The following is a 25,267-nucleotide window of genomic DNA, read 5'->3' as shown; positions in this document are numbered from 1 at the left end:
GCCCTTTACCAATCCAGCCACGGGCCCATCCATCTGGCCCATCAAGACTCACTCTCATTTCATCAGTCCATAAAACCTTAGAAAAACCAGTCTTGAGATATTTCTTGGCCCAGTCTTGACGTTTCAGCTTGTGTGTCTTGTTCAGTGGTGGTCGTCTTTCAGCCTTTCTTACCTTGGCCATGTCTCTGAGTATTGCACACCTTGTGCTTTTGGGCACTCCAGTGATGTTGCAGCTCTGAAATATGGCCAAACTGGTGGCAAGTGGCATCTTGGCAGCTGCACGCTTGACTTTTCTCAGTTCATGGGCAGTTATTTTGCGCCTTGGTTTTTCCACACGCTTCTTGCGACCCTGTTGACTATTTTGAATGAAACGCTTGATTGTTCGATGATCACGCTTCAGAAGCTTTGCAATTTTGAGACTGCTGCATCCCTCTGCAAGATATCTCACTATTTTTGACTTTTCTGAGCCTGTCAAGTCCTTCTGTTGACCCATTTTGCCAAAGGAAAGGACGTTGCCTAATAATTATGCACACCTGATATAGGGTGTTGATGTCATTAGACCACACCCCTTCTCATTACAGAGATGCACATCACCTAATATGCTTAATTGGTAGTAGGCTTTCGAGCCTATACAGCTTGGAGTAAGACAACATGCATGAAGAGGATGATGTGGACAAAATGCTCATTTGCCTAATAATTCTGCACTCCCTGTACATGTTCCCCTTAGGCAGTATCATTAGAAGGCATAGCATACATTTTCACTGCTTTGTAAATGATGTCCAGCTTTATCTTTCTATGAAGCTAGATGACACATATGAACTAGTTAAACTACAGGCATGTTTCAAAGTTATATGTATAAAAAAAAATAAAAATAAAACAAAGTTAAATTAAATTGGTGGAACAGGATATTCTCATGTGTGATGCTATCGTGCCAATATGGAGAAAAATCTCTGAGGAATCTTTCTGGCACCTTGTTGACTTTATGTAGACTTAAAGAATAAGACCGGCTTATAATAATATTTTGATTTAATAAATAAAACCTTCTGATTGCAGGGGCCAGCCAATCAGAAGAAGGTTAAGTTAAAGTTTAGGGGAAGGCCCTAAATTAACTTGTTTAAGACAGTGAAACTCAGGCACAGGCCTACTTCAAATAAATCAGGATGATTTTCAAAGATGAATCAAGCAAAGCTAATAGAATGCAGTAATAAAAATATGGTGCTGAAGATGAGCCTTAAAGATCTACTTTGAGGACAGCTGTTCCATTCTTAATGTACAAATGCTAGCATGTGTAAGGGTCATAGCTCACTTTATTTAATTTATAGCATACTAGCTTGCTTCACTTCAAATTATACAGGTGAGGTATTCAGTCATTAACCTACCTGTCTGGTGAGCACCAGCATCAGTAATCAAGCATGTCAATCAATGCCTGTATCTGAGGTACTTCCACCTCCACAGCAACTCAGCGGAAACCTAAAAACACAGCTTTCATTTGAATAACATTCATTTACTCTTCACTGGTGAATGATTGCTTGCGATGATCATGGAATGGAGGCTTGAAGGGGTGATTACAGGAAACCTTGGAGAGAAATAAAAGAGATTAGACAGTGAGTGGTGGGCAGAAAACACCAAAGAAGGGAAACAACCCAAATACCATGTGGCTTCTCTTCCTGGAAAGAGGAATCAGTTTAAAACACCTTGCTGACGACAGTGGAAAGGTTGCATGGTCAGCTGCAGAGACATCTCTCTTTAAAAAGTCACTTAAGACACCCATATTTAATCCATCACACCCTGCATATTTCCTGTAAAACATGTCTGCCTATGTCAACACTGACCTTGAACTAAAGAGAAATTCTAATTACTCATGAAGTGGTGAAGGCTCCAGTTTATGACATACACATTTGTGATGTTTAAGTGGCAAGAGAAATTTTACTTAACTACAGAAGGCTGAGGGCAGCCATTTATATGTCTTTGAATGCACCTCTTTTTTTAATAAAAAGAGGAAGCAGTGTATTCAAACACAAATAATCGCATTACACACAAGCCTGGATAAGAATGCCCAAATGGGATCTTTAAATTGAAAACACTGACCTACTCTAAGAACAACATACTGCTCTCCCTTTTGCCTTGGCAGAACAAATCTTATGAAATACTGAATCGCAACATTGTATCCAGTTTATTCATTCATTGTAGGTGGGAGCAGATGGTGATGTATGCGCCTTCAGAGAAAAAGGTGTTGCTCAGAGAAAACCGCAACTCTGATGCAAATGATACTGCTGCTTTCCCCTGAAAGCACACACATATATACTATTACATTCTTCAACGTGTTCAGATTAGCTGGTATGCTTGTCACATTTCGGTTAGCTTGAGTAATGTCGCTGTTGTTCAGCACCATGGACAGAGCCTCTTTTGATACACTATGTGTGCCAAAAGTATTCGCTGGTGTGGCTTCACACACATATGAACTTGAGTGACAGCCCATTCTTAATCCATATTTTTAAATAAAATGTGGGCTCACCCTATGCAGCTATAACAGCTTCAACTCTTCTGGGAAGGCTTTCCACAATGTTTGCAAATGTGTTTATGGGAATTTTTGACCACTGTTTCAAAAGTGCATTGTGAGGTCAGACACTGTGGTTGTACGGGAAGCCTGACCTGACCTGGCTTGGCTCCACTCTAATTCATCCCAAAGGTCTTCTATCGGGCTGAGGTCAAATATGCTTTTGTTGAAATATGTATTATAAGATCATAGTTAAATGTTGCTTTACAGGAATAGATTTTACAAAGAGGTGTCTTTCCTATTTAACTATTAAGCTGCATCCCACAATTTATAGCAGGGTGTTTAGAAACAACTCTTAATATAATGCAGCGATTGCACGGCTAAAATATAGAATTGAAGGAACTCTGGTTTGACACTGAGACGGATAATAATAATAATAAAAGAACATCAAAACCACAGGCATTAATGGACTAGATAGCATGAAAGAATGTCTGCTTTCTTGCCCTTTAATAATGTGGGTGTGCTTCTGTGATTAAAATAAAGGTAACATTTCACAATACAACATGCAACTAAGGGTGTGACTTCCCTAAAGTGACAAACACAATAATTTAAATGTATCACAGTCTGCACACCAACATTTTTGCATGGTTACAATGTGAGAAAGAGGTGGTTATAGTACGTTCTAATACAACCAACATTCATAATAGTAATGTGTAGTCTCAGTATAAGGAGGGGGGTAAGGATAGTCCAAACCCCATAATGATACAGTTTCTCTTAAAGTATAACCTGCTCCTGACAACTCTCTTTTATTATGCCATAACTAGATTTTAAGTATCAGTAAGTATTTTCAGTATTAAAGACATGGAGCCTAAATTAAAAAAAAAGATGAGGTAAATATTTGGAAATGAATTATGATGCATTATAATGTGCAACCCCCCCCCCCCCCAAAAAAAAAAAAAAAAATCAACCCTAAAGTAGAGCTAGGCATTATCTGTTGCTTGACAAAGGATTCCCCATTGTCTTCATTAGTGAGAACCTGGATTTAAAGGATACTTGGAAGATATTCTTTCTGCTCAATAAAGCTTAAAACGCATAATAATATTGTCATAACTCACCTAATTTGTTTGCATCTGTACAGGTTCTTTTTCTCACCTGCAGCAAGGTGCAAAGAAATATCATTGACAAGGGAGAGCAGTTGGTCCTTTTTTAATTTACTTTAATTTAGTTTTCTTTTAACAATATTAATTCATTTTATTGTTTTTAATGATAGGTGAATAAATAAGTGAATCAAACTGAGTCTCACAGATGATTTGCATACGACGGGACTGGTCCACACCACTGGTGTCCAGCATCATTTACTCTGTCCCACTGTGGCCAGCCAAAGCAGTGCCCTAGTTGTCCAACAGCCCCACCAATCAACTTAAATAGGTGGCCCAGACAGGCCAATAATGTAAAAGTGGTGATTGATAGCCGAATAATAACAATAGTCTGTGTTTCTTAATAGTCAGACTGGTTGGAAATACGAGACAGAAAAACACAGTTAAAGGAAAAACAGTAAAATCTCACTGAGTAATAAAGTAATATCTCTCCCTTCTCCAATTCCCTTCTCAACAGTAGTGTATCATTATCCTCATGGAAAAGATTTCTTATATCTTAGCATCCAATAACTGTTGCAGCATTTAAACCCCAGTTTCCTGATATGATGCAAAAGACATTCATGTTATTGTAGAAGGGAGTCATGGTTTAGAGAGCAGATACAGTATCTTGAGTTATTTCCACTCATGTGCCCTGTGGCCATGGAATATTGCAAGATGATTATGGTTAAAATGCAAAAGTGTTTATTCATAAGGTCTCCTTGTAACAGTTATCATTTTACTGGTAAGTGCTTGGATGCTTATGTATTTGTGAGTTTCTCATTTCCAGTGCTGAGCTTGGATTTGAGAAACAGACGCCCTCTCTGCTTTTAAAGTGTGTCTTAAAACTTTTCTGTTTGCTAAAGCATATAGTTATAGTTGGATCAGGTGACCCTGAATGCTCTCTTAGTTACGCTGCAATTGGGCCAGGCTGAAAGGGGCTTCCCATGATGCACCAAGTGTTTCTTCTTCACTCACATTTTTCACTCTCCATGTGTTTATACACCACTCTGCATTTAATCAGGAGTCACTCATCTCTGGTTCTTTTCCACAGCGTGTCTTTTGTCCTGTCTTCCTCCCCTCAACCCCAACTGGTAGCAAAAGATGGCTGCTTTTCCCTAAGCCTGGTTCTGGTGGAGGCTTCTAAGAGAGTTTTTCTTTCCCACTGTTGCCATGATTGTTTTTTCACTTTCTAATATAAAACATCTTGAGGCATCTCAACATCCCTGGCTCTCTGGGTCTCTTCCACAGCATGTTTTTCATCCTATCTTCCTTCTCTCACCCAACCGGCCGCAGCTTATGGCCCTGCCCCTCCCTGAGCCTGGTTCTGCCGGAGGTTTCTTCCTGTTAAAAGGGAGTTTTTCCTTCCCACTGTCGCCAAAGTGCTTGGTCATAGGGGGTCATATGATTGTTGTTTTTTTTCTCTGAATGTATTATTGTAGGGTCTACCTTACAATATACAGTGGGGCAAAAAAGTATTTAGTCAGCCACCGATTGTGCAAGTTCCCCCACTAAAATGATGACAGAGGTCAGTAATTTGCACCAGAGGTACACTTCAACTGTGAGAGACAGAATGTGAAAAAAAAATCCATGAATCCACATGGTAGGATTTGTAAAGAATTTATTCGTAAATCAGGGTGGAAAATAAGTATTTGGTCAATAACAAAAATACAACTCAATACTTTGTAACATAACCTTTGTTGGCAATAACAGAGGTCAAACGTTTACTATAGGTCTTTACCAGGTTTGCACACACAGTAGCTGGTATTTTGGCCCATTCCTCCATGCAGATCTTCTCGAGAGCAGTGATGTTTTGGGGCTGTCGCCGAGCAACACGGACTTTCAACTCCCGCCACAGATTTTCTATGGGGTTGAGGTCTGGAGACTGGCTAGGCCACTCCAGGACTTTCAAATGCTTCTTACGGAGCCACTCCTTTGTTGCCCGGGCGGTGTGTTTTGGATCATTGTCATGTTGGAAGACCCAGCCTCGTTTCATCTTCAAAGTTCTCACTGATGGAAGGAGGTTTTGGCTCAAAATCTCACGATACATGGCCCCATTCATTCTGTCCTTAACACGGATCAGTCGTCCTGTCCCCTTGGCAGAAAAACAGCCCCATAGCATGATGTTTCCACCCCCATGCTTCACAGTAGGTATGGTGTTCTTGGGATGCAACTCAGTATTCTTCTTCCTCCAAACACGACGAGTTGAGTTTATACCAAAAAGTTCTACTTTGGTTTCATCTGACCACATGACATTCTCCCAATCCTCTGCTGTATCATCCATGTGCTCTCTGGCAAACTTCAGACGGGCCTGGACATGCACTGGCTTCAGCAGCGGAACACGTCTGGCACTGCGGGATTTGATTCCCTGCCGTTGTAGTGTGTTACTGATGGTGACCTTTGTTACTTTGGTCCCAGCTCTCTGCAGGTCATTCACCAGGTCCCCCCGTGTGGTTCTGGGATCTTTGCTCACCGTTCTCATGATCATTTTGACCCCACGGGATGAGATCTTGCGTGGAGCCCCAGATCGAGGGAGATTATCAGTGGTCTTGTATGTCTTCCATTTTCTGATGATTGCTCCCACAGTTGATTTTTTCACACCAAGCTGCTTGCCTATTGTAGATTCACTCTTCCCAGTCTGGTGCAGGTCTACAATACTTTTCCTGGTGTCCTTCGAAAGCTCTTTGGTCTTGGCCATGGCGGAGTTTGGAGTCTGACTGTTTGAGGCTGTGGACAGGTGTCTTTTATACAGATGATGAGTTCAAACAGGTGCCATTCATACAGGTAACGAGTGGGGGACAGAAAAGCTTCTTACAGAAGACGTTACAGGTCTGTGAGAGCCAGAGATTTTCCTTGTTTGAGGTGACCAAATACTTATTTTCCACCCTGATTTACGAATAAATTCTTTACAAATCCTACCATGTGATTCATGGATTTTTTTTTTCACATTCTGTCTCTCACAGTTGAAGTGTACCTCTGGTGCAAATTACTGACCTCTGTCATCATTTTAAGTGGGGGAACTTGCACAATCGGTGGCTGACTAAATACTTTTTTGCCCCACTGTAAAGCACCTTGAGGCAACAGTTGTTGTGATTTGGCGCTGTATAAATAAAACTGAATTGAATTGAATTAAATTGAGGCAACTTTTCTTGTGATTTGGTGCTGTACAAATACAATTGAACTGACTTGAATCCTTGTGTCATTGTATGCTGCTGCTTTGAAGGCTGCTGCTTTGCTCGTTGTGCTCTATGGAAAAGGTAAAGGGAAGGGGATTCCTGAGACAATAAAAGCACAAAGTAATTACAAGAATGGCAATAGGTGGCTTACAAGTCAATGCATCTGTCTTAGTTTTACATGGAGACATAACTTTATCCCCTCAAAGAAAGACACAAAATATCAAAAATCTTCCAAACCCTACAGAAGACAATAAAGCTTGCATTGTTTTCTCTGTGATGATATCTTGGACTAGTTATCTGTCCAGGGTGTTCTCTGCTGCTCACTCCACGACAGCTAGAAAATGCTTCTGTCCTGCTGTAATCCTGATTTCAATAAGGAAAATAAATGGACGCATAGACAGACGGATGGATGCCGTGGTAGTTTTTAAATGCAGAAATTCAGGTGGGATGTATTCTTTGAAGGACAGGCTTTTATTCCAGATTAGTAATTACAGTGGTGTTTAAAACAAAAAGAATTGGATTGTGAAATATGAGACACGTGTTTCACATTAAACAACATCTCCCAAAACATCTTTGTACACTTCTTCTCAAATCAACACTCTCAGGATGATCAGAACAACCGAAAGGGCACAAAACATTTGATTATAGCAAAGAGACTAAAAAGCAACCTTCCAGGGTTTGTTTCAGTTGCTATAGCAACTGTTGCTGCTCCTGTGTATCCATGGATGTTAAAGACGTTTTTCATCACGGTGGTCATGCTGAGCGATTTAATTTTTTTGGCAGACACTTGTAAATTGTTTTCAACTTGTATTGAGTGTATTAAAAATGTGATAATATTCGCATCAACTGTCACTGTTGCTTTTACTGTACCTATCACAGCCAACCCCACAAAAAGTTTCTTGTATTTGACACACACACACAAAACAGCTTAGCATTTCCCGGAGACTTACAAATCCATCATATTGTTACATATGCACATTTTTGTCCAGCATGAAGGGTTAAAAATGCATTTTAATCACTGTGCTGCACAGAGTCTTGTCAGGATTTTATGTTGTCTTCTATACAAGAACCTCCTTGAGCTTTTCCACTGGCAGCTTTGATGCCCAAGACAGCTTCCTGACAGCAGCATGAAGCTGTTTTGTGTTGCAAACTAACAACAAATGTACCACTTAGCTGTGGTAAGGTCAAATATATGCGTTAGGATTGTAAAGTGTATGTACGACTCTCCGACTTCCTGGCAGTTGACTCTGATTGTTTTTTCTGCTTAAAGCAATCAATAAAACTGACATTTTATTTGGGACCAGAGGTCAGAAGGTCATGAGTCTTGATTTACGGCATATCAATAGCTGATGATTTCCTCACTCTTTAGTACTCTCGGGATGTTCTTTTACATCACCTCACTAAACACCTTCGACATCATTGTGCTGAAACAACTGAGACCAGTTTGTGCCATGATACTCCCCGAGGTCATGTGACCGGGGATAATGAGCTAATAAAGCATGCACATCTCTAAATTCAGGGGCGGACTGAACTGCTTGATTTGTTTTCTCTGATTTCTCAGCGAGGTTGCTTTCTCTCCCTGAGACTACCAAGCATGGATTCCTCAAATGTACAGCAAACACAAAGTTGCAGGACTGCAGAATTCACTTTAGGGTTCTTTATTTAGCTCCACATCATTAGTCATCTCAGGGCACTTATATAGTCAGGTTACGAATTCTGCTTTAGTGAGTCATTCCTAAGTCAATACTGCTGTTAGGCACCTAACGCGACCATCTGTTGCTGCCTCTGCCTCTCATATGTTGCCATCTTGTGGACAATTTAAAATCTGCCAGTCCTCATTTGTATTAATGCACCGAGTTAAAACATTAAAATGGTCTGAGGAAGGCTAAATGAATGACAGTGTTAGTATATGATAATAAGAAAACAACACCACCAACAACACATTTTTTATACATTTGGACATTTGATATATTTATACTTGTATGTATGTTTATTGTAGAGTCTGATGGTGAATAAAAGCACTGATGTGCACTGTCTGGTGTAAGTTCTGACTGACAATAAAGTGGCTATTCTAGTCTGTTCTATTCTATTCTGTTCTATTCTTCTTGTGTCTGCGTTCATTACATTTACATTACCATAATGAGGGGAAATAATACTCATAAATGTGGTTGACTTATATAATTAATTTCTTTCTTTCTTTTAAGATTTATTAATGGGCATTTTGTTGCTGGGTAGGACTGTGAAGCAAAAACAAAAGAAGGGAACGACAGCAGGCAGCATGAACTGTACAATGCCCTGTGGCACGTGGCTTTCCTGCTCAACCTTGTGCGTTAAAGCATAGCTGATTTATTTCCTCTGTATTTGCTTGCCATTTGGAATTATATTAGATTTACATATAACAATTTGACAGACTACTGTCCTGTAGAGCTAAAAAATCAGGGGTGTCAAACTCCAGTCCTCGAGGGCCAGTATCCTGCTTGTTTTTGAGATATCCTTGCCCTACCTGCTGCTGATTACCTGGATCAGGTGTGCTTTGCCAATAAGAAGTTACAAGGGCAGGTTAGTTGGAAAACAAGCAGGACAGTGGCCCTCGAGGCCTGGAGTTCAACACCTGTGTAATAAATGAATAAATAAATACATGAAATTTACTGGCATGGAATCTGCAGCCTGATCAAACAATTAGACTCAATGTGCTAATGACAATCAGCAAAGTTTTTAGTTTCAGGCAAAATCCTGAATGAATCCAGGTCCCTGAATGATTCTCACTTTTATTTTCATGATAGTTTGGTCCAGCCTTCCTGCTGAGCAGCTCAAATAAGGGAGCAAGTGTAGAATTTTTGCATTTTTAATGAGCAAAGGGTGCTCACACCAAATACTAATTAGTTTTTTGTTTTGTCTAACTCACAATAAAAAATACAAATCACGGCATTGAAAGCATCCTCCATTCAAATAGTTTTTCAATAAGCACCTAAAGCCTTTGTCCCCAATATCCATTTTGGTTATTCCTTCTCTTTTCGTCCGCCTTCTATCTGTTATTAGATGCTCAATATCAATATCATGCCAATAAGGCACATGTGATAAACCGTAAATAGTTATGTATCTGTTCTTTTTCATTCCTTTGCACATGTGTGTGGGTACTCTTGTGATGCTTTTGGGACCATGCACATACATGAGGTGCTGCAGTCACTGATTACTGCCACTAGTGGGAAGCCTAAAGCCACTAATAAGATAAGAGCAAGTCTTTCATGGTTTAAATGATTTTGCTTGTGCTGCAAGATTTGGATTCTGTTCAAGCTTGTTTTTGAAAAACGTGTCAAATAAAAACCCACGAAAACATCAATACATACAGACAGGCAGAGAGGGTAAAAAAGACAAGCCCTTCAAATCTGACCTTTATTTTGACACAGGTTAGTCGGTGACACCAAAGCCAAGTGGTGGCCTTAGAGTTCTGTGAGGTGAAAAAATATGGGGCTTGTTTTCCTTTTACCATAGACGTACACCCACAGTACATTAAATACGCTTTCCTGCATTTATACATACATGCAAATATAGATGTAATACCAACCTTAAGATCAAGTGAGGTCATTTTAATCAGAGAAACTCAGGAAATGTTCACTCTGAGGGCCAGAGGACTAACCTTTTTGGACTTTGTCCTATGGTTTCTGGGCCAGAAACACTCATTTCATGCTATGAGTTCTGAGCTACTGGCTCAAGATGGAGCCAAAACCTCATTTGGCAGCCTTTAGGACCTGTGGCATTTAACTGGAGCTCATATCCAGTGTGACCTCCATCAGTCTTTCAACACAAAAACACTCAAAGGATGCTGATTGTGAATTGAACAAGCAAACTGTGTGAGATATCTGTGATACTTTTTTATTGATTGTTCACTGTGCTCCCTGGTTTACCAAAATAAATGACATCGGGATAAGGAGGCTGAAGGACAGAAAGTAATTTTGATTAAAAATAACATCTTGACACAGTTTGATCAGACTGCAGGGAACCCCCACTGCCGACAACACAGTAACCCAAAATAGACCAGCAACCTCTGCTTTCCTCGGCTGTCAGATGGCTAGCACACTTACCCAGACTGGCAAAAAACAAACAAACAGCAACAACAAAACACCTCTAACCTTTTAAACAAACCATCATCCAACTCCAATTTGCGAATCTGTGGTGTGTCAGTGTCAGTCATTGCAATACGCTCTTAAAGATCTGTTTTTGTTTGTTTTTTTTAAATTAAGATTGGGCTGAGAAGCAGCTGTTAGTGTCTTTATGAGCTAACCGGATCTGGAGATGCTCACAAAGCACTGATCAATGTGTCACCCAATGTGATAAAGTTACACAGCCAAATGGAACTATAGTTTTATGGAAGATGAACAAGAATATCAGTCTGAGTGTTTTCTCTAACAGAAAATGTTACAACAGAAATGTTGCAGGATTGAAATCTATGTAATGACTTTTCTTCATTCTTTCCTTACGATCAGAAATAACAGACATTTACAATACCTCTTAATATTTAGGCTGTACTTATTATTAATGAAGCATAACAATAATATCAGCATGAAAGCAATGTTGCTCACTGCTGTATATCTTGCAGTACAGAAACATGGAAAGTAATAAACAGAGCGCGTCTGGTTATTGCAGTAATAAGAGAATCTCTATTATAACAACAATAAAATTAAATGTGATTTGTCTGAGTAATGAAAACTGGTTGATTTGAATAGTTAAAAAAGAAAACTCTGCCATTTCAGTTGTCAGTGTGACTGAACATTTACAGTATACTGTAAAATGTTGTGGCACATACATTTTGTGATAAATGTCTGTTCTGTTCTGTTTGTTTTTTCTTTAGAAAAAAAAAAAGAAGAGTGTTTTTAATTTTAATGGCGGTTGGTGCCAGATGGGCGGGTCTGAGTATTTCAGAAACTGCTGATCTACTGAGAATTATCCACACAACTGTAACTAGGATTTACAGAGGATGGTCTGAAAAAGAGAAAATGCCTCGCTGATGTCAGAGAAGAACAACCAGATTGCTTCAGGCTGATAGGAAGGTCACAGCAACTCACATTAAGCACTCGTTTGGGGAAGCTGTGGCTCAGGTTTTATGAATGAATATTAGTGGATCAATCCCTGACTCCTTGAGCTACTGAACTTCAAGTTACCCCCAAGCACCTGTGAGAGTGTATGAATGTTAGGCTGTATGAATTGAATGCGTGAATGTGACTTGTAGTAGAAAGTACTTTAAGTGTTCAACAGAGTAGAAAGGTGCTAAATACATTATATTGCCAAAATTATTCCCTCACCCATCCAAATCACTGAATTCAGGTGTTCCAATCCCTCCCATGGCCACAGGTGTATGAACTCAAGCACGTAGGCATGCAGACTACTTCGAAAAACATTTATTAAAGAATGGGTCGCTCTCAGGAGCTCAGTGAATGTCAGCATGGTACCGTGGTAGGACGCCACCTGTGCAACAGGTCCAGTCATGAACTTTCCTCACTACGAAATATTCCACAGTCAAAAATCTAATTGGAAGTGATTGGGAATGACAGCAACTCAGCCATGAAGTGGTAGCCAATGTAAAATCCCAGAGTGGAGTCAGTGGATGATGAGGTCACAAACTTTCTGTAGGGTCAGTCGGTACAGACCATCAAACTTCTTGTGGCCTTCAGATTAGTTCAAGAACAGTGCACAGAGAGCTTCATGGAATGGAGATGCATTCCTGAGCAGCTCCATTCATTCAAGTCTTATGTCAGCAGTGCAAAGCATTGGATGCAATTGTGTAAAGAACGCTGCCAGTGGACTCAATCAAGCTTCTCTGTCTGGCAAAATATACTGTATATAGAAAGTATTTCTACAGAGTATATCTACAGTATATAGAGAGATATTGTTTATACAGTGCTTAACTTAACTTAGTCATAATAGTTATTAATCTTTGCCTCTCTTCCACAGCATGTCTTTTATCCTGTCTTCCTTCTCTCACCCCAACTGGTCGCAGCAGATGGCCCCCCCTCCCTGAGCCTGGTTCTTCTGGAGGTTTCTTCCTGTTAAAAGGGAGTTTTTCCTTCCCACCGTCGCCAAAGTGCTTGCTCATAGGTGGTCGTATGATTGTTGCGCATTTCTCTGTATTATTGTAGGGTCTACCTTACAATATAAAGTGATTTGAGGCAACTGTTGTCATGATTTGTTGTTGTATAAATAAAATTGAATTGAATTGAACTTAATCCTTTAATAGACCAATTGCCATAAACACACGAAAACACAAACATTGAAATCTATCCATTGTTATTTATTAGGCAAACAATAAACTAATATCAAAATTTTTATACCAGAATTTGAGCTGGCACACTGGACACCTCGGATAAGTCCGATACTAATCATGGATAGCAGGTATGATCTTAAATTTGGCCTCTTAATCAAAAATAATGTGCCTTTCTAGTTTTTTATTAAATTGTTCTTTAATAAAATAGTGAATTTGAACATTCATGGATAGAATAGTTATATACAAGAATTAAAATATATATTGATTAAAGAGCCTACGCTGACTGGAGGAGTAACCATCACAGAAACATAAAAGATAAATACCAACACTGTTAATGTGGGGCAGCTAAAAAAGGTTGGGCCATGGCATAGATCCCTCTAACAGAGGAATTACTTTTCTGAATAAGCCTACATTGGCCACACAAATAATACGAGTATCAACACTTACATTAGGTGGCACTAGTGGATTCTGTTCATTAATAGAGTGAGAGAATAATCAAAAAGTGAGATTGAGGTATTTAATGAATGCACTGAGAGGAGAGAATTGAAGGAAATGACAAATGACTGAGAACAACACCCTGTAACAGACAGAGCTATATTTTATGGCATGACAGATGACTGAAAGCTTGGGCGAAAGGGGCTAATAAGGAAGGGGGGGGGGGCTCACCAGACATTTGCAGCCTTCCCTGCCCCCTCATCAGTCTCACGGGAACAAGGGATTATGGAAATGTATAAATGCAAGAGAGGGGGAGTCTGACAGACAGAGAGGAAGAGAGAAAGGCAGAGGGGAGAGCAAACAAGAGCGGGAGGGAGACAGAGCGATGCTATTGGCTGACCGTTATAACATCAACCGTGATGGAAATATTTCTCTCGCAGTCTAAGAAATAGAGGAAGAGACAGCCAGAGACAGTAGACTCAGGAAGAACATTCAGGTCTGTTTTCAAAATCTTTGAAAGGGATGAAAAGAAGGGGGAGTTAAAGAAGAAAGAAAGAAAGGAAAAAGAAAGCAGGGTACACGAGGAGCAGGAGAGATGATAGTAAGGTGGACTCAGTAACTTATGACTCCTGAGGGCTGTGGAGATTTTTTTTTACTTAAGAACAGAAGCGCTTTATTTTTCTTTTAAATCAGCACGAATGGGTTTCAACATGTAGACACTCTGCAGGCTTCTGTGTAAATATTTCCCTGCTAGAATTTAACTATTTAACCTGCACATCAGCAGAGACAAGGCTTCACGTTTTTCTTTTTGTTTTTTGGAGATAACTGAGGGATGCGCTTGAGACAAACATGCAGAGCAGACAGTTCTGACATGGTGTCGACCCAAATTGACAGAGAAGAGGAAAGAGTGGACTGTTCAGATGCAGACACGTCTCCTACCAGGCACAGGTATTCGCTACTCGATATTAAGGTCAGTCAAGATGTCGATCCATGCTAACTGAAACTATCAATAATGTATCGTGATGTCGCATCTCTAAGCCCTCTTGAAGTGCTAACTAATCTTTCGATTCAATTAGAATATCTGCTGCCTCAGTGATTCACCCTTCTCACTTTGTGAAATCAGCAGTGGCAAGTTGTGATTTGCTTTGTCAGAATATAACTGTGTAACATGCAAAGCAATACCTTGAATCTCAGCTAGGATGTAAATAATTACTCAGCAGTTTAGCCATCATTATAAGTAAAGACTCTGTAAATAATAACTCACAGATGTAAACCTGTTAACTATGATATGGAAATATATGCGTCATTAATTGTTCTGGATCCCGGAGCAACAGATGAACAGAAAGCCATACAACAAACTACAAAAACTACAAAAAGCCATAACCGACTGGGACAATAATTCTCGCTGTTTTTACTGCTCTTAGTATCGACTAGTAACCTGTGCTTCTGTTGTCGGCGTGTCAGTCAGACTCTTGGTGGTTCGTCAGTAAAAACAAAAAAGAAAAAAAACCATGATGTGTAGGCTTTCTCTAAAGAGAAACTGCAGGAAGGACAAGGAGGAGACAGACATTTTCCCTGTCAGAGACTGAAAAGAGAAGCACTGGGCCAGCGGCAGACTACTGTGGCTGTGAACAGACACACAAGTGCTTCCTAGATCAAAGCAAGGAAGGAGCTGTCCTGCTGTCAGATTTACAAAAAGAGACAAAGACAGAAAGCAAGTAAGCAGTGGAGCTGCGACGTCAGCTGATTATTGATTGTTTCTAAAACTGAGTGCTTTACCCACCTGGACAATATAGACTCAGCTTGCATCAAAGGGGGAAACCAACAATAGCCTCTACCACAGTAAAAGGAGGAGGGGAAGTGACCAGTAGCCAGAGAGAGGCAGAGAGCAGGGAACCAGTTTCCTTTCTCTCCCTTCACCCGTGTCCTTGTCAGGCTGGCTGGTGCAGCCATGGCGTTCACCTTTGCGGCCTTCTGCTACATGCTCACCTTGGTACTGTGTGCAGCTCTCATCTTCTTTGTCATATGGCAGGTGAGTGGCACGGTGAACACACCAGAACTAAGACTGACACACGTAGGGCCTGCAGCATCCTCACTGTAGCATCCCACACAGGCAGACTAGCGCGGCCGCCTACACACAGGTGTACAGAGCTGCTGGCAACATAACATACACACTTCAGCCCCTCTAGAGATAATGATATGCATTAAAGGTGTAATTGCACTTATCAGACACTTCAAATGATCTCCTAAGAGCCACCCGATGACACTTTGACAAAAAGCACAGATTCCTGCTGGCTTCATCCCTCCACATAAAAGCAACTTATGATCCCAGAGAACTGATGATAAACATTTCCACGTAAGGCGTTCGGGCTTCAGCAAACTCCAGATAATGAGTACAGACAGTCAGCAAAACACAGTGATCATAAATCTCACCACCAGACTGTTGTGAATCTGTCTGCCCGCAGGCATTTTCAGTGGAATTTGCACAGCTATCGCTGGAGACCAGTGCACTCGGTTTGCCTGTTACACAGACTCAACAAACACCGCAGCTTTGATCTCTCACCTTTAACATTCCCTCCGTGGAGGCAGGAACACGGCGAAGCACAAAAACGCATCATTATGAATATAGGACTTGAAATGACTAACGTACCAATTGACTAAGTGGGTGAGACTACATATGACTCAGTGAGTGTGTCTGTGTGTGAAAGAGACAGCGAGAAGCCTGCGTCTGGCTCGGCTCTCGAGCATGTGACCGAAACGCTTATCAACCTATAATTTTGTTCACCCCTTCCCCCAGTCTGCTTCCACCCACGGGCACAGCACCCCAACTGTATGTGGCCGTCGACCAATCAGAACCTCGGTTCACTGGTATAGTAACCATGGTGCCCACTGAGGGGCTCATCATGTCGCCATGGAAACTGCATCTGTTTACAACAGAGCTAATTGTGAACGAAGACGAGGGCGAGCCATATAGGCTCGTACAGTATGTGGAAGGTGCTCTCCCCTTCGTGCCATCAGTCACTACTGATGTTCACTTTTCTGCAAATGATGTCTGCTTGTTATGGCTTTTCAATGAGCCGTCAAAGGGAAGCTTAGCTCTTTAAAACCTGAGCCGATGATAAGCACAGCAGGTGGCCTTTACACTCCGAATTATTCGTGTTTTTATAGAGCTATTAATCAGGGAGCTAGTGAGAATAATTGTCACTTATACTCGCCTCACTGGAGGCAGTTAGAGTGTATTGGTGTATCTGAACAAGTGCCCTCAGTATATTATATTTCAATATGCAGAGAGACACTCAAGACAGTGTATGTACCAGAAATGTACCGCAATGCTCTTAAATATCAACCCAGCTAAAAAATGCTCAGTCAAAGAGCTTCTTGCATTTTAAATTTCTCAAGCACTTCTTGGACGACTCCTGGCATTTGTGTCTTAATATTAATCTTCCAATGTGAACTTAATTACTGGTCTCAACGTAAGAATCAAGCCTTATGTAATTTCTTCGTGCAATGCATTTATCTACTCCTGCAGCTTTTCATAGTTTTTTTTTTTTTTACAGGAATTGGATAATGCAAAGCTGCATGGGGGTGAATTAACCATCCAAGCTGTTCTTATTCAGGGACAAATTTCAATCAAAAATCCTTCAGCACAAGCACTACTACATAATCACACATGATGTCAACACAACATGACCTTCCTAACAGCATAAAGGGCAATAGCAAATGTCTGCATTTACATATGCCACTAACTCACCATATGTACTCAAAGTGATCTGAAAGCAGCTGCAGCTGTGGATGTAGGGATCGCAACAGTGTACAGCCGACTCAGCCGAACCAAATTTACGAGTGGCGAGAAGACAACAGCTACATTTGCATTACAGTTGCAGCGTAGTGGTGGTGAAACAAAAACAAGCTCACGTGTCCAATATTATTATTTTATTTTATTATTTTTTTCAGATCATTGCGTTTGATGAGCTTCGCACAGACTTCAAAAACCCCATCGATCAGAGCAATCCCACCAGAGCGGTAAGAACCCTGCTGTTTCACTTCTTGCAAGAATGATCAAACCTTCATGTGCACACAGAGAAATCCCTTCTTTGTACTTTCAAGGAGACTATACATTTAAGGTTTTGCCCCCCAAATATTGCCTATGCTGCATATTTTCCGAGCACAGTTCACAAAGTTTCACGTTCATTTCATAAATAAACACAGCAAACGCTTTTTTCCAAGCCTGCAATCACCAAAAAAATGAAATCATCATGTTATGTAAATGAGAGTTTGGGGTTTTCGGAGCGAAAGCTTTCAAATATTTAATTCGGCTACATTTAGCCTTATTCATTAATATTTCTAAATCAAATATTTGCCCTACTTTGAAAACACTAATCCAAGCTTCCAGGTGATTGCTACAGTAACACCCAGGCAGTGTTTCCCTGAATGCTCATTTGTATGCAGATTGAAGCAATCAGCCTCCTACAAAGACCACGGCTCGTTGGCTTAATCAGTTACAGAGATTCATGCAAATGAAGTTGCTTTTTAGACAATGAGATACTGTAGTGTCGCCACAATAGGAGTGCAATTTGGAGTTTTCACCTCACCGTAATGAGAACAAACGCATTCACTCGATCCAAAGTGACAGATAAATAATTGCTGATTGAAAGTTAGCGCAACTATTTATCCTCTCATGTTGCAGAGCTGTTTGCTTACAGTATGTATAAGTTTTCTTCTGAAGATGAAATAACATTATCATGAGTCAGTAGTTCGAGCTATTATTCGCTTAGCAAGTTAACAGCAGCTGTGATTATCGTTTTCACAGGATAGCTAATGTTCTAGCAATCATGTGAACCTGCATCTGAACTGCAAAGTGAGAGTGATGAGGAGTGGGAGAGGAAACTGTGAAAGCAGACTGTAGGAGTGTGAAGGCATGCCAGCTACAAGGGGGTGGACACAATAACTGCAACACCTGTAAATTATAATGCAGTCAAATACAATGGAGCACAAAAGCCACAGTGGATCTTTTACTTTCCTCGGGACAACGATGGAGAGCTGTCTGACAAACAATCCCCATTAGAACTTTTCTGGTTTCACAGCAGTGAGATAAGTATTGAGGCCACTCTGTAGGACTGGTGACAACCTAAACACGCTGTCTGATGTCACCGTTTCAAATGTGTTCAGAAATAACTGGATCTGGCAGGACGTGACACTGCCGGTCTCTCCCCAAAATCAATAAGCTGCACAAACAGAAGACAAGCAAAGGCAACAGCCATGGAAGATAAACAGCAATTATATTTGTGGTTAGCTGAGAGCAACACATGTTCGCTAGAGTGCGTTTGTGTACAAAAAAGGACAAAAGCAGTCAATATTTGTCGGGAAGAGAGAGAAAGAAATGATAGAAAGACAGAGCGGAAGAAGCTAGACATCTGTTTTTGAATCAGGTTTCTGCGTAAAGCCTTTAATCACAGTAACACTCAGAGGGAGAACCACCCCATCCATAAAGAGCCCTTCTATGGCTACTTCCCCCGTTAAAACAACAAAATTAAACACATCATAGTGGTAAAATTTATTCCTTTTCAGGCCTCCTTTTATGCCAGTAGCTCTAGAAAAGTTATGAGGCAGATTGTCAGGGAGATCACTCATTTGCGTCTCTGATAATAACGGCTTAATTAGATTACCAATCTAACTACAGCACTCTTTGCCCTGTAATTGTTGCTCCTTTATCTCTTCTGTATATTGTGTATATTGTGAAATGTCTCCTCTGCCTTTGATTAACATCCTCAGTCATGTTTCTTTATTGGAACTATTAAATATTCAGAGCAAATTGGATGACCTGACACAAATAGGGCCACCTCGGGGAGGCTACGAGCTGTAAAATCTGAGCAGCGCAATGATTTACACCGACAACAATAAACCATATGATGCACAGAAGCTAGGCTGGCACTTTCGCTCCTTAAATAACAGCACTGTGGAGGAAGGACTAGAAAGAAAGAAGGAAAGAAAGAAAAAAGGCAGGAAATTACACTGAGCATACTAACAACAGTGAAGGTAGAGTGCCTGTGTCTAATTCAGGGCAAAATCCACTTTTCCCTTTCAGGTCACCAGTTTTAATTTATGTCCACAGACTCATAAAAGCTGGATGTTGCTCCAGCTACACTAAGCCGATATCACCGGTTGGTAGCCAAGATAGATGCCTCAATATGTCAGAATGACTAGACATGCTTATCCACTTGATGTATTATATTTAACAAAATAAATGAAGCCAAGCAAATTAACAGCCCTGTGATAATTATCTGACTATAGACATTATGGTTACACAATAAAGCAATAACTTTCTGTTGATGGAAATGGATAAACGGAGCAAATGAATTAGAGCAAAACATCTAATTTGCCTTGCTGACTAATCAATGGACAACCAAAGAAAACATCTGCATGAGCCGAATATCTGATGTCAGGCTCATGTACTCAAAGACGGATGGCTTTAATTTTAAAACTGATAATTGAGCTTTCTATAATGGCTCACCAGAGACTCCGAGCTGATAGCTTTACAAGATAAGGTGGGAGATGTGCGCACAGGGTTTTTTCCCCTGCAATATGAGATTTGCTTCTCAAATAGGTTTCAGCCACATAAATGAAAAACAAATCAACACCATTGTAAGTATTTTATTATTATTATTAACTGAAAATGAATTTATTCAAGTATAATATACAGTTTGTGTTTCTCAAATTTCATAAAAAATAACAAGTCTGATTTCTGCCATAGGTGGGCACAGGTATGATTAATGACATTCATTAAGGCTCTAGATCAGGACTGTCACTAGTGTCATTAATAAAACCTATATTTAACTCATATTTCATGCAAAAGTTGTACCTGTTGTATGTGCCCAGATCATGGTTATGGCCTTATAGTCCACAGCCAAATGAAAAGTCCTGTCTGCACCAAACCAAGGTTATTATAAATAAAAATAAAAGACTGGCCTAAAAAACAAAAATAAATAAATAAATAAAACTAAAATACACTAAAAAAAAATCCATATGAATGTATCATTTTGGTCAAATTAACCAACAATACCAGAATTAAGAAGTACTTGCGTGTGTGTGTTTATTAGAACAGGGATGTCTACGCAACTGTGTGTGTGAGTCTGTGTATTTTAATATTGTAATACTGTTTTGTATCGTATTGTGTTGAACTTCTGACAGACACCACATGTATAACAACAAAAAGCTGCGGCTAAAAAAAAGAACCGAAAAACTGTATTAAACTTAAAATTATTAAACAATAGAAACTAAAGTGAAATGAGCAAACTCACTCTGGAAACTAACTTAAATAAAAATTTAAAAAACAGATCTATGATAAAACTGCACCAAAGTGTAAAAATATGTATTTTAGACGTATGATGAAAACAAACTCCGGAGTTTTAGTTTTTTAAAAAAGAAGGTAGTTAATTAATTACTATCAGTTGGTAAGTGTATTTTTCCATGGTACTATTGTTGGCCTGGTGATCTAATGTAATATACAGCTGCATATTACAGTATCACTATACCCATAATACTGATATTTAAGCAGGAATGCTAATATAAAACTAGCCATCAGGTCCAGTTTTTAGATTTTATCACTATATTTAATATCTGTCCAGTTTAAAAAATCCTCCAAAATAATAATAATAAATATTCACTCCAGTCTACGATCGTCTATTGTTTCCGCTATGAGACAGCTATTTCTGTTAGGCATTGACAGTAATATTGTTGACCGGACTTTCTTTATATCCTCTCCACAGAGAGAAAGGATTCTCAACATTGAAAGGATCTGCAACCTGCTTCGCAGGGTGAGTAATAGCTGTTTTTCATCTGCTGGTGGTGGATGACTAAAGCAGAGGGGCTTCACAGAGCCATGACCGTTTGTCTTTTTTCATTGTGAGGACCATGACACACACTGATTCATTTCACATGTAGCCCGTCCCCACAACACGCCATTACCTCTTTACAGGCACACAGTGATGGAGAGCACTGATACAGCCCAGATGTTGTCAGCTTTTTATTTCAAGGCTTTCAGAAAAAGAACTTTGTGTCCGTGAAAGATCACACACTGTGGAGGCCATTTTAAACATACTTGTGCTTGAAGATGGCCAGTGCCATTGGGTTTTTTTGATTCAAAGTTAATGGATAAATAAATAAAAATATATAAAATTACAAGAGTTTAATTTAAAGGCAGTAGCCACCATACTAATTGTAGTATTAGGGTCTATATGCTAATGTAGTAAAGAGCATTTTTTGAGAAGGTTTGCCCTGGGTTCAAATTGTTACCATTTTCACGTTTTGTTTTGTTTTTTTTTTTACGTTTTTCTTTATATAACTGCTCAGTGCAAGAAAATAAAATGCCACTGATGCATAATTACAATACCACCATGTTATTGAAAAGGAACGCTTATTGCTGCAGTGGAAATATAATTTCAATTACCCTTAACTGCTACACAGGTTTAATCTAGCGTGGTAATTAGACTACATATGTATTAGTGATATTTGCTCCAACCAATCACTGCTGAAATTGGTTCCACTAAAAATATTCAAATAATATTGAAACAGATTGTAATGACTGATGGAGCCAGCTAAGGGTTATGATGTCAGTCAAAGAAATGTAAGTTGTTATTTTGCAGCCATATGCGTTATTTTTGAACTAGCATCAAGATCAAATTGCTACGTGTTTGTGAATGTGATGTGATAGTTCTTATTCAATTAAGTTCACATTAAATAAGGTTCATTTGTATAGCACTACAAAGTACTTCCCAAAAACAGAATAAACAAACAATAGATTTTATAAAAATTAAATTAATCAATTAATCACTTAAAATAGACCATGCAAGACGTTATAAAAGCGATAATGTGTAAAGAATAAATTGAAATGAACATAATTAAAAGTTAAAACAAAACTTGGTGTTAAGCTAAGAATCTTAAAGATAAAAATGTTATAATAAAATTTGCAAGAAACAGGTCTTTAGCAGTAAAAACACTAAAAGAAGACACTGGCAAAACTACCCTGAATGCTGCAGGCAGGTCACCCCACAACCAAGAAGTCTACTAGGGGTTACTGGTGGGGCTAACCATGCTAGCTTGTTAGCACGGTTAGCAAGGCACATCCATAGACTGTATGAGTTAAAATGAGAAACACAGATACACAAACCTTCTAACAAATATGAAATACTAGAATTTCACTCACCAAAACTGAAGTACAAAGCCACAGCATTATCTGTAAAACAGTTCTATTAAAATGTTCCCGCACCTCTGAGATCTGAATTAGCGCAGGTGAAAGCTTAAAAGATTTAAGGTGAAAAGCCAAATAAAGAAAAATTCACCTCCTGTAGTCATTTTGTAGGGGTATATTAGTTATAGCAACCAAAACGCTTTTTTGGAACAAGAAAGCTCTTTAACGTGGGATTATATGGTTACTCACTGACTTGTAGAACAACTTTCAAGTGGCCACTTAAGGAACTTTCTGGTGCTTGCAAGCTGGCCTCATTTAGCCTAGACATTACAGCGTCGGTTCATTCTCAGTGCTCTCATTGCACTGCTTTTGGCTGCTACAAGCAGCTATTTTCAGAGAAAAGTTCTGAAAAGTGGTAACACACTCCCTGCCCAGCATGAAACACTAAAATGTTGATAAGTAAGTGTTCAGAGCTTGTTTCTGCTGCCCTCAAGTTGCCCCCCAAAAGTTTTTGTCCTTTCACAGTAAATGTAGTTTTATCATCTTTGTTGCTATCCTGTTGCCATCTTGAGTCTTAACCCCATCTCAGATTTTCCCAAATAGTATTTTAACAACCAAACGCTAGACTTTACATCACAAGAAAAAAAGGTCAGCAACTTACATCACCTTCTACTAATGTATAAAAAAACAGTCCACATGCAAGTGAACATATATTTGCACCCGTAACAGCAGCTAGCCCTGACTAACAGCAACACCTTCCGTGTGAAAGTGTTTGCCCTGCAGTGTGGTCTTGTACACTGTAATTCTATCACATCAGTGTTTTCTAAAGAGTTGTTGGAGTGTTATCACTTAATCATTTCAGTTTCCGTCCTTCTTATATTTCTTATTAGTTGGTGGTACCAGAGTACTCCATCCACGGTCTCTTCTGCCTGATGTTCATGTGTGCTGGAGAGTGGGTCACACTTGGCCTAAATATCCCGCTGCTCTTCTACCATCTGTGGAGGTATGGTCCCACAGCAGATGTGTAACTAGTTTGTGTTGGTCTGATGGGTGAGTGAGCCAAACCTCCTGCTTTTTTCAGGTTTTTTCATCGGCCCGCTGATGGCTCAGAGGTCATGTATGATCCTGTCAGCGTGATGAACGCCGACATTCTCAACTACTGTCAGAAAGAGTCCTGGTGTAAGCTGGGCTTTTATCTTCTCTCATTTTTCTATTATCTCTACAGGTAAGTGGGAGATTTACAATGTTTCTCATTTCATAATGACACTTCAAGGAATCCTTAGACGTGTGTTACGATTCATAAATTTGTAAAATTAATTTTAATTTATCATCCTACACTATTTCTTGTAGTATGGTCTACGCCTTGGTGAGCTTCTAACAAACAGGAGAGATGAAGAAATAAAATAACTGTAAAAGAAAAATTGGAGAACAAACGGAGACACAAACCTTTACTTTCTCCATGTATTCTGACCTTTCTGGCTTTGGGCTTTGGAAGTCTAACCTTGGACTAAGCACGAAGAACAATTTGAGTGAATGTGAATTTTTTCGAAAAAGCCTCTTTTCGATTGTATCATTGTACACCCGATACTGCCGTCGGACAACCGGATGAAATCTTGAAGGACTGAAACGCAAGTGTTTGTGTTGCCTTTGACCCATTATACAATTTAACAATATTTCTGAAGGGCTGGATTTTCCCCACGCTGCTCTTAATAATCCAGTCGCTCAACTCACTGTGAATCTCCAAACACTTGGGGACTGGAAAATGAAAAATTATGTCTGTATTCTTTGACTTTGACAATGTACTAAAAGCAGGATTATTTTGCATATGGAAACTCTGACATCAAACCGTTACTCTGATCGTGTTGCAGGAAATGGGTTAGCAGTGTAAGAGGTTTAACGAACCTGGCATGAGCTGGAGTCTGCACAGACACCTTTAACCAGGACAGAGGATAAAGATTTGCCTGATGCCAGTCTCTGCCAAATGCAAAGTCAAATCAGACATTGGTAAAAAGAAAATAAAATGAAATGAGAAAAAAGCAAGGAATTATCCAGGGTTGACTTAAATAAGTTTGACTTTAAGGGTCAATGCTTGTGATGTGCATTCAAAATAGGTGTGTCCAGAGGGCATATTTTACGCTATATGCTAGGTTCATGCTTTCCAAAGAGCGTTCAGCTCAAACATGCCAAAATGTTACCGCTGAAAATCATTGTGCCAAATATAAAATCAAGGTCAAAAGAAAAATGATGAGACTAGAAAGTAGTTGCAGTATTTTGTGCTCTCAAACCTTATCGTTAATTCTACTTTCTTTGGCACATTATTTTTTTGGCACAATATTTTTTTTCCTCAAAAAAAAGAAAAAAGAAAAAAAAACTTTAGTTTTGTTGTGTTTTTTAGTGTGCAGGAAGCACCTTATTCCTCTTTCCAGTGATGTTTACTCTTATTCATCTGCATTTATACTATAGCCATTTTAGCACAGCAACTCTTCTCTGATTCGAGGTAGAATAGCATAGCATAGTCATCTCATGTACAAAAAAGCAATTAATAACAGTAATCTAGCAATGTAAATTGAGTCATGAGAC

At 39.5% G+C, this 25,267-nt stretch overlaps 1 protein-coding gene across 4 annotated transcripts; it reads left to right on the top strand.

Moving 5' to 3' along the window:
* The first annotated feature begins 13,836 nt into the window (after nucleotides 1–13,836).
* cnih2 (cornichon family AMPA receptor auxiliary protein 2) lies at nucleotides 13,837–24,625 on the top strand. 4 transcript variants are annotated; one of them, XM_042224815.1, is made up of 7 exons: nucleotides 13,839–14,448; nucleotides 15,297–15,532; nucleotides 17,455–17,523; nucleotides 21,267–21,314; nucleotides 23,578–23,690; nucleotides 23,769–23,912; nucleotides 24,038–24,625. In XM_042224815.1, the coding sequence occupies exons 2-7, from the start codon at nucleotides 15,452–15,454 to the stop codon at nucleotides 24,063–24,065; spliced, it is 483 nt and encodes a 160-aa protein (XP_042080749.1). In that variant the 5' UTR covers nucleotides 13,839–14,448; nucleotides 15,297–15,451; the 3' UTR covers nucleotides 24,066–24,625. The 4 variants fall into 4 exon arrangements, with proteins under 4 accessions (XP_042080747.1, XP_042080749.1, XP_042080748.1 ...); XM_042224814.1 differs by having other exon boundaries at nucleotides 13,839–14,470; XM_042224813.1 differs by lacking the exon at nucleotides 15,297–15,532 and having other exon boundaries at nucleotides 13,837–14,470.
* Nucleotides 24,626–25,267: the final 642 nt, after the last annotated feature.

The sequence above is a fragment of the Haplochromis burtoni genome, unplaced genomic scaffold (assembly GCF_018398535.1).
Source record: "Haplochromis burtoni strain Fernald_Lab_line unplaced genomic scaffold, NCSU_Asbu1 Contig_152, whole genome shotgun sequence".
Classification (NCBI taxonomy): Eukaryota; Metazoa; Chordata; class Actinopteri; order Cichliformes; family Cichlidae; genus Haplochromis; species Haplochromis burtoni.
Note: the sequence above shows the minus strand (reverse complement) of the source record. Positions and strands in the feature narration are given on the sequence as shown.